General features: G+C 39.6%; 1 protein-coding gene across 1 annotated transcript; it reads left to right on the top strand.

Annotated features, from left to right (window-relative positions):
• Nucleotides 1–2,190: 2,190 nt before the first annotated feature.
• Nucleotides 2,191–2,748, top strand: LOC310638657 (mpv17-like protein 2; the record flags this gene model as incomplete). The annotated part of the gene is made up of 1 exon (XM_083359901.1): nt 2,191–2,748. The coding sequence occupies one exon, from the start codon at nt 2,191–2,193 to the stop codon at nt 2,746–2,748; it is 558 nt and encodes a 185-aa protein (XP_083216027.1).
• Between the last annotated feature and the right edge of the window lie 9,861 nt (nt 2,749–12,609).

Below are 12,609 nucleotides of genomic sequence, written 5' to 3' on the forward strand. Positions count from 1 at the left end.
TCTAGTCTAGCGAAAAGAAGAACTAGGGTCGTGGTGGCGACCTATGGCACACGTGCCACAGGTGGCATGCAGAGCCCTCTCGTTGGGCACGCGTGCCATCGCCCCAGTCCTAGGCCTTCAGCTGGGTTTTATAAAAACATTTTGCTTTAAGCCTCCGCCGCCGTGTGCAAAAAAAAAGGTTCAGTCAATCAATTTCAACTTCTTGTGGGGGGAAAAAAGATCTTGCAAAGTTGGAATTGATTGAACTTTTTAGTTCCACCCAGCCTGCTGTTACCACCACAGCCGTGCCCACCCAATGGGCCATGCCCACCCGGCACCCGACAATACAGAAGTGGGTTTTGGGTTGCAGTTTGGGCACTTGGTCTCTAAAAGGTTCGCCATCACTGAACTAGGGGGTGACATGATAGCAGTGTGCCAATATTTAAGGGGCTGCCACAAAGAAAAGGGAGTCAATCTATTCTCCAAAGCACCTGAAGGCAGGATAAGAAGCAAGGGATGGAAACTAATCAAGAAGAGAGCCAACCTAGAATTAAGGAGAAATTTCCTAATAGTGAGAACAATTAACCAGTGGAACAGCTTGCCTCCAGAATTTGTGGGTGCTCCATCACCAGAGGTTTTTGAGACTGGACAGCCATTTGTCTGAAATATCCTGCTTGAGCAGGGGGTTGGACTAGAGGACCTCCAAGGGTCTTTCAACTCTGTTATTATGTTTTTTAAAAGGCAATGTATAAAATACAGGATGGGCAGGATGGAAGCAAGGGCATTTGGTAAGGATAGAAAAGTAAGGAGCCTTTTTCTTTTTTTTTTCTCTCATACCTTTGATTTCTTTGGTTTATTATTTTTAGTGACTTTTCTGGACTCTGTTGCTTATCTGAAAAGAGAATAGTGTGATAATAATATAGGACAACTTAAGGAAAGCAACCTGGCTTTGTTTGTTCTTACCACCACATCTATCCCCCGTAGTGGAAAAACCACCATCTGCTGCTCTCTTCAATGTGTATGGAGGCAGACCTTGGCAAATACACATGACTGAAAGGTGGGTTAAACTGTCTACTCACCAAGCTGCCTAACAGGCTGTTCAGCTACTGTTGAACACAAGCTTTACACTAAGAAAAGTTCTGTGTTCAGAAATATGCCAGCTTATAGGACACAGGCCCAGAGGGGGCATGCTCTGGAAGAATTACCCCCCACATCTCCAGGACTGTGGTGGTTGGCCAAGCTATTTTTCAGGTGTGGCTACATTGCTCTTTCAAAAGTAGGGTTGGGCTATTTTCAGAAATACCCCCAACTGACAACTCATAGTTGCCCAAGAGTTTCTGAAGGGTGCTGCAGCGCTCTCACCTCTTGCCCTGGGATTCTGCTCCTAGTCCATTGTGGCCAATCAACTGGGCTCACAGATGTAGCAGGACACAATAAATAGCCATGGCTGGAAGTATCAGGAAATTGCTTTGGAGTAGGCAGGGTGGTTGAGGAATGGGTCAAATGGCATTGCCCTCAAACAGAGTAATAAAAATGGAAGAGGTACAAATCCATGAAGTGGAAAAACTGCAGTGCACAAAATTGGTAAACACTAGAAGCACCTGGCTCTCTTTTTGGATTTAAATCAAAAAGATTTGGTGCAGCAACCTTTAAGTTTTTTAATCACAAACCTGGCTCTGTTTCAAAAGAATGCTAAATCCTTATTTAAGAGCAGGTCTACTGCTCTTTCCAAGGACTGCATCCCAGGGGTGCCCGCAAGAGAGATCAATGACATTAAAACAGTGGCTATGACCAAGGCATTTGAAGCCCCACCCTTTTTTGCAGGTAGGTAGCACATGTAAAAAGATAAGTCCTTGAAAACAAGCAAAATCTAAGAAGACCCCTTCTTAGATTTGCACTTCATATGTGGTCTAAGAACAAACACTCAGGTACCTGTTTGGTTGGTGTGATTTGTCTTCCCCATTAAGTGCAAGATGTTGGAAACTCAGCAGTGACATCACAATAAGGCATCAAAGTAAAATTCTTCACTAGAGTATTGTGATGTATTTCCTGTATCTCATTCTACATGCTAGTTTTAAATGGATGTGTGTTCTGGTCTTTATCCTGAGCTATCTACTTAATAATCTCTACGAAGCTACTCTCAAGCAGTGCCGGAAGATAGCCCTCTCAGTCTGGGAAAAGAAAGAAATCAGAAAAACAACAAAAAATGAGATGCATTCCCATATTATACGACAGTTGACCAGGCTGGCACAAATGTATGCTTTTGGTGGTCACAAACTTTTAATAGTCAACACAATTAGCTCTGGACTCTTACTAGGAAGTGCAGATATAATACAGCAGTCTTTGGAGCAAAGGAAAAAGCAAAAACAGTGGGATATTGATCGCACATTTCACATGTTAGTCACTGGATGTAGCACGGGACCACTCCTGCATTACTGGTATTTATGGATAGACAAAATAAGCCCAAGAAAAGGAGTTCAACAACTTAAGGTTGTCATCACGAAGGTAGCAATCGACCAGACCTTTGCTCCATTTTTCGGAGGTTGGTATTTCATAATCATGGCACTGCTTCAAGGCCATAGTTTGGCAGATGGCATTGATGAATTTAGAGATAAATTCTGGGACTATTATTTGGCAGAGCTAGCTGTTTGGCCAGCAGCTCAAACGTTTAATTTTCTATATCTCCCCTCAAAATACCGAGTGTTGTTTGTGAACGTAATGACACTGGGATGGAACGTCTACCTTTCGTATCTGAAACATCGAAGTTGAGGATCGGAAAGGCTTGGGAGCAAAAGAGCCGAAGAGGAAACTGCTTTCTTAAAGACGATTGCGCTAGCTACAAATATACTATATTCAGATTTGAAGCATTCTCAATGGAATTGCATTCTTTTGATCCTTGTAGTCTTGTAAAGGTTAAACTGGATAATGTTTTGTGCTAGTTGTCCTTAATAAACTTTTTTTAATGGTTGAGTAGTTGTTGCACATTATTACATTCAATTTATTTAAAGCACATGTACATCATTTTTCAATGATACGTTGTCTCTAAAAATCCTTAAAAGCGATACAGTTTAATGCAGCTCTGATGCAAAAAAATTTGGTCTGTTTGCAGATTGGTCTCCACTTGACTTGGAAACATTTCATCTGAATATATTATGTTTTCCAGTTTTTTGTTCGCTCACAGTTCTATTGCTAGCTCTGGGATTTTCCTATCATTAGGTGATGTGAAACAAAAATAAAATAAAATCATGGATATCAAAAGACAATTATACAATTATTTAATTTATTATTCTGATTTTACATAGTTTTGCCTTAGATCATCTCAGTCTATTGTTGCTTATCGTTTGTTCTGTGTTATGAAGGCCTCACAGCAGTTTGCCTTGTTCTCTGCTTCTGTTCAATACTAATTGCCCGAGAGAAATTATTGCTTGATTACTCTAACAATCTGAAGCTTTAGTTACATTTGGTAAGCTAAGGAATGGCGTGTGTAGATTTGGAAAATACAAATATTTTACATATTTTAAACACAATTTTATTTTTATTTTAATTCCATTTATATCCCGCCCTTCTCCGAAGACTCAGGGCGGCTTACAAGCTTAGCAGTAGCCTTCATTCTATGTATATGCCTGCTTATTAGGGCTTTCACACACCCCCAAGCGGCATTATTACAAAGTCAGCTTATTGCCCCCAACAATCTGGGTCCTCATTTTACCTACCTCGGAAGGATGGAAGGCTGAGTCAACCTTGAGCCTGGTGGGATGCGAACCTGCACTAATTGCAGGCAGCTGGTACTGCAATACACCACAAAAAGTCAACTGAGAGGGTGGAGGAAAAAGTTAAATGTATGTAATCAACATGTAGAAGCAACTTTCAGTGGACCACCAAAAGCTCCACTGGGTTGCCAGGAAAGGGGACCTGATTCGCTCAAGATTGTTACAAGATGGCAGAGACATGAAAATGGTTACTTCGGCGCATAACTCTAAACGGTACGAACCACAGATATCACTGCCAATGTTGGCACCGACTGTGCATCTGTATAATATTGACAGAGTAACCCGCATCTGTCTCAAACTGCCTTTGGTTAAGGACAGACCTTCTGCATGCAGTAGCACTCAGCAGCAAAAGTATAGTTTCCCAGACTGTAACCACTAACTGCTGGGAATATATGGTTTATTGATGCTAGCTTGTGTTGATATTAAGTAGCTGACTTAGATCATTTCTGTCCAATCAGTAGGAATTCCAAAAAATACCTGTAACAGATTTAACAGCTATCCAAACATCGGTATGAGATTATAATAGAAACGGTAGCGAAAATCTGAAAGCATTGATAAACCATTTTGTAAAAATTCACTGACCAATGATTCCGACATACTCTCTTATGCTATGCAAACTTTGTAACCGAAAGAACTGTTACTCTTGAAGTAAAGTTTTTATTTAAAACATCAATCCCATATATGCCGGTTTCAATTAGTTTTAATATGGTATGGTCGTAGTAAACGGTAAGAGATACCTGTTTCTAGCGTTGGGTGTTTTTGATATTTTAGCTTATTGTTTATTTATATCTTTACCCTCTGAATAAATGGCTTTTCCCTACTTTGTTTTCTATAATAAGTCAGATATATAAGGCAGTGAAGTAGTGACTTTGATCACATGTTGCCCTAGGTTATAACATGGCTTCATTGATGTGATTCGAATATGTGAAAAACTGCTTCTCTGTGTGAATGCCGCTTCCGAAAGTCCATTCTGGGCTTGGGCAACAAAAAATTCGCTACCGGTTCTGCTGAAGTGGTGCGAACTGGCTGAATCCCACCACTGCATGGCTTGTTTCCAGCTTAGTCAATATGCTGTCTGGACCAAGCCAATGTGATCTGTGAAGCATGGTTTATGACCTAGAACACTGTGCAAACTCAATTAAAAATTTATTTATTCAATAAACTGTCATTAAACCATAATTACCAAAGCATGAGCCTGGTTGAGGACTTGTTGCGCAGGAATCTAAAATGTACCCTAAATCTCTCTGATCCAAATTCAACACTCTTGAGTAGACTACAAACTCTTCTGCAAAGAGAAGTTTTGCCATTCCTTCTGCAATTCAGCAAGGCTCTTGCTAAGCCCTGGCTGGGCTTCTCTTTTCAGCAGGAAGAGCTGGATTCACAGCTGCCTAAAGTTGTTGGGAGTCAGACAGCATACACAATTTAATAAATAAATAGGGGTGTCTAGGGATAATAATACTGGAACTGTGTGTGTTGGAAAAGGCTGATTTCAGCAGCATTGAAGCCAATCAGCTCGCTCTGGCTAAGGCAGCTCCAGTAGCCTCCAGAACTCCGTCCGAACTCAATGGTAGCATCTCAAACCTTGAAGTTCAAGCCAAGGTCTGCTTGAAAAATAGAACAGCCAGACTGTCTGCCCAAAAGCAGGCCAGCAGAAGTCCAGGTAGTGACATGCCTCAGCTATGCAGTTGAGAAGCTCATCTTATTTAGATTTTCATTCCACATGTTTTTTTAAATAGCTCATAGTGAAGAACATACCTAATATTCTTCCTCTTCCTACTTTCTCTGAAGATGGGTTGGACTGAGTGTGTGAATGGACCAAGATCACCCAACTGGCTTTGTGTCTAGGCAGGAATAGATCTCCCCGTCTCTGGATTTCTAGCCTGGTGCCTTAACCACTAGAGCAAACTGGCTCTCATTTTGGAGAACCTTTGTCCCCGCATGTCTCCCATTGAACCTGTTCAGCTCCAAAGCCTTATAGAACAGATCTAAAAAAATCAGTAAAATCCCTTGGGAAGCACGAAGGGTAATTCATAGGTGACTACTCAAAAAGTATCAGTTACAGGAGATTATCTCTTTTCCATTATGGTCGACATGGGTGAGTAGCACGTTTCATACCTGGAGCAAGGCCATGTCTCATAACATAATCAAAGAGCAGTTGGTGTAAGGATCTGTGCCCCCCAAAGACTACTATTGGAAGGAATTAGCAGGTTGTGCCCACGTAGCTGTCTGGTACATCCATTCTACTAGTATGGAATATCTCAGAGGAAGATTGCTGTGTGGAATAAGCATGGATGCTGGAATAAGGAAAGGCATCTCTTTTCTTTCAACATGGCATGAAGCTAAGGTTATAGAAGCTGGATTGGCCCAGAAGACTCTTGAGGACTTCAGCAAAACTCAAAAGCATTGGAATTAAAGACTTCTGTAAGTTGAGTTAAGTAAGACACAACTACACCACAAGAGGTCCTCTTATTATTGAGATGACTGTTGAATCTCCAGGTCAAGAAATGTTTCCAAGTTGAGCGCTGGCTTGTGATATCTAAGGAAGTCTGAATAAACATGAAAGATATAAATGATGGATAAGGCTGAGCTACGGTAGGGAATTTTGGAAAGGAAGCCTTGCAGTGACCAACATGAGCTCTTCTTTAGATATATGTTCTGATTGGGTAGGAGGGCAGCCCAAAGTAGATCTTAAGGGAGAACTCTTGATATTTCCATTTCTGAGATTCATCCTGGGAGGCCAGAAAAGATTAGACAGTATGAAGAATCCATCAACTGTAGTATCAGAGCTGAAAAAAGGCTATTACAGAGAGGCAGTTGAGGCTGCAAGAACCAGAATGAGGGAACTCAATTCCTCTTTTCTTTTGCTTTTTGTCTATGAATAATGGGGGGGGGGAGGGAGCTTTGATTCCTTAATGGGCAATTTTCTGTTACTGACAATGGCAAAGACCTCAGAATCTACTACAGGGAGTAGAGGGCCCAACCAATTTCTTCTGAGCAATTTTTGGCTTACGGTAGAATTTCTACTTACTTGGGCAAGTACCAACAGCAGGTTTGGAGTCTGTCATCCTTAAAATTTACTCTCAGAGTGAATTTTGCAGATTACAGTGATCACAACAAGCTGGTTTAGGAAATGCCTGGCAGTACTTACACACATCATGGCATTCACCAAGGTAGAGTTTATGCCCATCCAAGCAGGAGCTTGCTCCCACAATGCTGGCACTTGTGAAAGGTTATAAGGCTATAGATGAGATCCTGTGATGAGAAGAGAAAGAATCTGGGCAAATTACTCAGGAATAAATAACTTTGAAAAAAACTGGAGAAACAGAGTGAGAGTTATGGCACCAGCTGCCAATGCCACCATGGCAGATAAAAACAAACCGAAGTGGTTCAGCAGAGGCCAGCCCTGGGTGCATGATATTGGATGGAAAGGGAGTGAGACTCTCCAGAAATAAGTCTGGGCTATTTAGAAGGAATTGGACAGGAGTCAGAAACCATGGAGTCAGAGACCATGATAAAGAACAAGCAAGCCATATTGTAGTAGTCTGGTGTGTTTATTGTAGTAGTCTGGTGTGTTTTTTCATTAATGCCGAAAGCAAGCCATCAGATCAATTTGGTGTAGTGCAGGGGGAGGCAACCTTGGCTCTTTTATGACTCGTGGACTTTTATGACTCATGGCTGGCTCAGGAATTCTGGGAGTTGAAGTCCATGAGTCATAAAAGAGCCAAGGTTGCCTATCCCTGGTGTAGTGGCTAAGATGCTGGCTTAGAAACCAGAAGAGATGAGTTCTAGTTTAGGCATGAGCATTGGCTGGGTGACACTGGGACACTCTCTCGGTCCAACCTACCTCTCAGGGTTGTTGTGGGGAAAATAGGATGAGGGAGGAGTATTACATGTTTGCTGCCTTGAGTTATTCATTTAAAAAAGATGAAGGCAAGGTATTAAATAAACAAACATACTGTATTTGGATGGCTATTGTAATAAAAGTATTAGGAAAGCTTGTCCATTTTTAAAAAAATGTATAAACATTTTAAAAATCCTATTTTGAGCCAGGATTTCCATCTATCCCTTCGATAGATGGTAGAGAGCGCTGCAAACTTTCTTTTTTAAAATCAACTATGTGAAGCTTCAAAACTGTGATGAATTTTTAATAGGTGACACTACATCTCCAGCAGAAGTGCCTAATTCCAAATCCCACACCTCTGTAAGTCAGGCTTATGTGCTATGAATTCACAATCAGCTTCTCCCTCATATGTTGATAACATACTTGAAAGCACAATATCTATAGAGGCTTCATTCTATAAACTTTCTGTTTTCCTGTGTTCAATTTTGATTAACTTTGTGAAAGAACTACAGTGCCCTCTTGTGGTATATTTAAACATGAGTGGGGGGAATTGTTTAGAATTTTGCTAACAGAAAAAATATGACACTAGTAGGTAACTTACCATTTATTTTTGATTATTTAAAAATAAAAGCCAATAGTTATTTAACAAATTAATAGTCATTAATAGTCAATGGGTAAGATATATACAAAATACATACCAAACAACTAGAACAACTCTAAGCAGTCAGAAACATTTAAATTACCACCAGTGCTTTTCATCTTTGAAGTTACTTAATAATGGAGGCATGGTAATTTCTGATAAATGGATTTTTATTGAAATGAATTGTGGACTCTGGACAAAACATCTTTCCTCTCTACATTAAATCACATAAAGAGTTTTAGAACAAAAGTCTAATGTGTTCAGAGAGAGGAATTCACCTCCTGGAGCAGACTTGGAGAGCCTTCTCAAACAATGAGAAGCCATGTATTTTTAGAGAAAGAGAAAATATACAAATGACCAAAAAACAATAGGGAACAAGAGTAATACCAGACGGGAGAAATGCTATAGTGCCAATATGAATTTACCTCTGGCAAAAATGCAACACAGATCAACACTGCACATTTTCAAGTGTAGGTGGCAGTACCAAATCATCTATGCGCAGTTCATTTTCTTTGCAATATTCAATGCTTTTGAAGAGAGGATAGAGCAAAGGATGTCATTTCAGCTGCCCCAAATGCCAGCTAGTAAGCAAAGGGACTTGATCTGAATTGCTCGGTTACGCATCACAAAGAATAAAAAATGAGTTTGCAAATGCACCAACAACACCAGTGAGCACAGAAATTGTTTTTAAAAGCAATAAACAAACAAGTGAAGGAAATATTTAATATGTGTATTTATATCCACTAGCTTTTAACAGGGCTGTTTGCGCAACAGTAGGTGGTAATATGTTTATCAAAATAAACCACATAAAAAACAAACATCTGTAGACTCTTGTGATCTCTATAACCTGCAAAATCAAAGTTAAAAATGTTAGTGCTCCCTGTTCCATGTCTCAAAGCATTTGATTTTCTGCCCATGGTGGAAAGCAAAACACAATTATGAAACATTATTCTTTTACAATGAAGAGCCTGTCAGCTGCTCAGATATGCAACTTTTATCTACTACATTGTGGAGCAGTTTTTAATAGATTTCCAGGCAAAGGCCTCTCTTGTGAACTGGATTCTTCTCTTCTGTTGCGAGGACTCCTCAAGAAATAATTACCAGCAAACCGGCAATGAAACTAGACATGAGGATGTAAAATCACTCTGCTATCCATTCAGGTTTTTAAAATAATTTCTTTCTGAGCTTTAACCAAAAAGATTTCATTCAATTTCTCTGGGAAACTCCAGAGATTAACAAGCCAAGCATCAATTTCAATTTGTCTTCAACGTTATTCCCTTTGAATTCCCCGCTCCCAGGATGAATTGTACACATTACAAGAGAAAAAAAACTAGGTCAAAATTTTTCCCTCCTGTCTTAATACATAAATAGCATTTTAAAAAATCTCAGCAACTCCCATTTCCTTTCTGCGGAGAGGGAGCTACAACAAAGAGTCCAGGAAACACCAAATTCAAAACACAACACTGTGCCAAGGCTCTCCTTAACCGCTTCTAGAACAGAAGTGGTTGTGAGTATTTCACAAAGTCATATCAACGAAATAGATACACCATTAAACGTATTCAGTGTACGTTGCAGACAGAAGAATCTGGAGTGAACTTTGGCTTCAAAAAGTGATAGGAATCTTTAAAAGTTGCTCAAATCATGTAGGTTCAGGATCTAGAGAATCTATCAAGCGCAAGTTTCATAATATAAAGTCCAATTTCTTGGAAGCTTCCTGAATTTTGAGTCACAGAATATAGACAAACTCTGAGGTAATTAACCTAAAGAAAGCTACAAAACTAAGCTCATACACAAACTAATGTAAACAAGAACTGCTGTTTATATAAAAATAGTATGATAGGAAGTGTACTGCTTATTTAAAGATATACTCTGTGTCCCTGTGGCTATGGGTGTGAAGATTTAGGCAACTGGAAAAGTCAAAGATACATCAGTAATAGCTTTAGCTTGTGTGGGATGCTCAAGGTCAGGAGAAAAAAGAAGTGCTACAATAGAGTCAATGTAGGTAGAAATATTTAATGCTGGGACTCTCTAATTATTTGGGAAATAAATTACTTGGAATCAGATAACACTAATATTTACATCCAGGTTTCACAGGCAAATTTGAGGAGCAGTGGTGCAGATCCATGGGCTTGTACACACATAGCAGGAGCACCAACTGAATCATTCACATGGTAACCAGACAGGCTAGACATCAGCTTGTCCAGGCAAATTGGAGAGGAGAGCCTGGATCAATGGGATAAATCTGCAGCATTGCCTTGACACACTGCAGCTGTTTAGTGAAGCAAATCAGGAAGCAAAACCCAGCTCAAAAAGCAGCCTGATGACTGATACAGGCAAGGATGAATTGCTGCCAGCACTCACTTTTGCTCATCCTTTCCATTAAAAAAAAGGGGGAGGGGGTATCTTAAATGTATTGTTTCCAATGGAAATGTTAAAGTAAGAAGATTCTATCACTGTATTATTTGATAAAGTGTTATTAAAACTGGCATCTTTTTTTCTTGGCCAACCCTAATCCCAATGAAATTACGAGTTTTATTTGGCGTAGGGGGATACACCCAAACTCCTTTCAAACCTCAGAAGCTTGAGAACCCCTGGATTAAGAGATGAAATTGATCAGTGAATAGCAGTACCAGCTAGAGCAGCAGTCCCCAAAGATTCTGGCATGGACCGGTGGGGGAGGAGGGGATGGTTTCATGTGAACGGGGTCTCATGCATGCAAGTGGGTGCAACTCCACTCGTGCACGTAAATGGGCGCAACTCCATTTGCGCATGCATGCCTGCCGCTCACGCAGCCCGGTTCCAAACAGGTCACAGTCCAGTAGTGGGCTGTGGCCCAGGGGTTGGGGACCCTTGAGCTAGAGTAAAGGACATGATCATGGTGGCCTTGGCAGAAAGGACAGCATACACTTTGACTGATTCGAAGAAACTTGCTAAACAGCAGACTAACTGAAGTGTCACATGGCTGAAAAAAGGGATATTCAAAGGTATATAAAGGAATTCCAACATATTTTTTTAAGATTAATTATGTAAAGTTGTTTTTTCAACTTTTGCTTAACCCTTCAACCTTTCCGAAAAATATTAACTGTTTCCAAGTAATTTATTTCCAAAATAATTATGCTGTATTTCAGAGTGAATAAAGAATGGGTCCGATAAATCCATAGACATGTCACACAGGGCCTAAAGATTGCCTATACTGGGGACAACAGAATTTCCTATTTTTTAATCAAGCCAATTTTTACCAAAATCCTTGTATGAAAATTGGTGCCTTTGAATAAACACACATTTCTTTACACTTTTACATAGAGCCATTTCAGAGAAAATAGTGCTTTGTTATGCATTTATATATCGCATTTATAATGAGTCCTGTAGAATGCAGCCTCTTGGCATCTGCATAACATGAAGACTTTTTAAAAATTGAAACACTAATGAAAAGCTTAAGTCTTATTTCTCATGAATTGCATGGAAGTATGCATAAACAAATCTTTCATGATCAACTGCACTGTATGCAAAGGAAATTACAATTTCTAATTATTCAAACTGCATCTAACATGCGAATTCATGCAAAACAGACCAACGGCAGCTCTATTTTTAATATGAAAAATGTATATAGGCATTAGGAGGAGACAAGTGGTCATCAAATGTCATTTAATACTTTTCTTCCTTTTCTTCCTCAAATCTTCACGTAACACAGTACTGGAATTGTTCCAATCTCATTTATGAAAGTGTTTCATAAAATTTCTACAGAAAGAAATGCAGGGGAGAAACATGGTAGGTATGTACTCCTCAATTTTTCACTCAAATGTATTTCTCATGTTTCTAAAATCTGTTATATATAACGCTAGCCTTATATATAAAATTGGGGTTTCCCAATTGTTATATATGCAAATTGACAGTAATGTGGAGTTTCTTCCCCAATTTCAGTCTACATATAACCTAAGCACATTTTTTAAAAATCTAAAGTCTCAAGCGAACACTTTTATGTTCTTGACAACTACAAATCAGTGTTATAAACCCAACTGTCAGATCCAACTCTGGATAGCATGTCTGTAATTGTTCAATGGAGGGTCAGAACTAACATGATTTTTCTGTTAAAAGTTCTTCTCTAGATACTGCAGTTGTACTTCACTAGAGCCATATGAGTCAGACTAGAACCAAGGGGTAATACACTCAATGATGACAATCCATCCACTGTTAGGTTTCCAGGGCATGTGGGAGCGTTGTTTTTTTTATCATCTTACACAAGTCAGAAATTCTATATTTTGATTCCAATGACAGAAGACATTACACAATTCATTATACTCAACATTGCTAACATCATGATTATGCTATTAACACTTGTAGACAATGCTGCCTTTCCTATTTTTTTCCACTAGCATGAC

The sequence above is a fragment of the Vipera ursinii genome (genome assembly GCF_947247035.1).
Source record: "Vipera ursinii genome assembly, chromosome: 1".
Lineage (NCBI taxonomy): Eukaryota > Metazoa > Chordata > Lepidosauria > Squamata > Viperidae > Vipera > Vipera ursinii.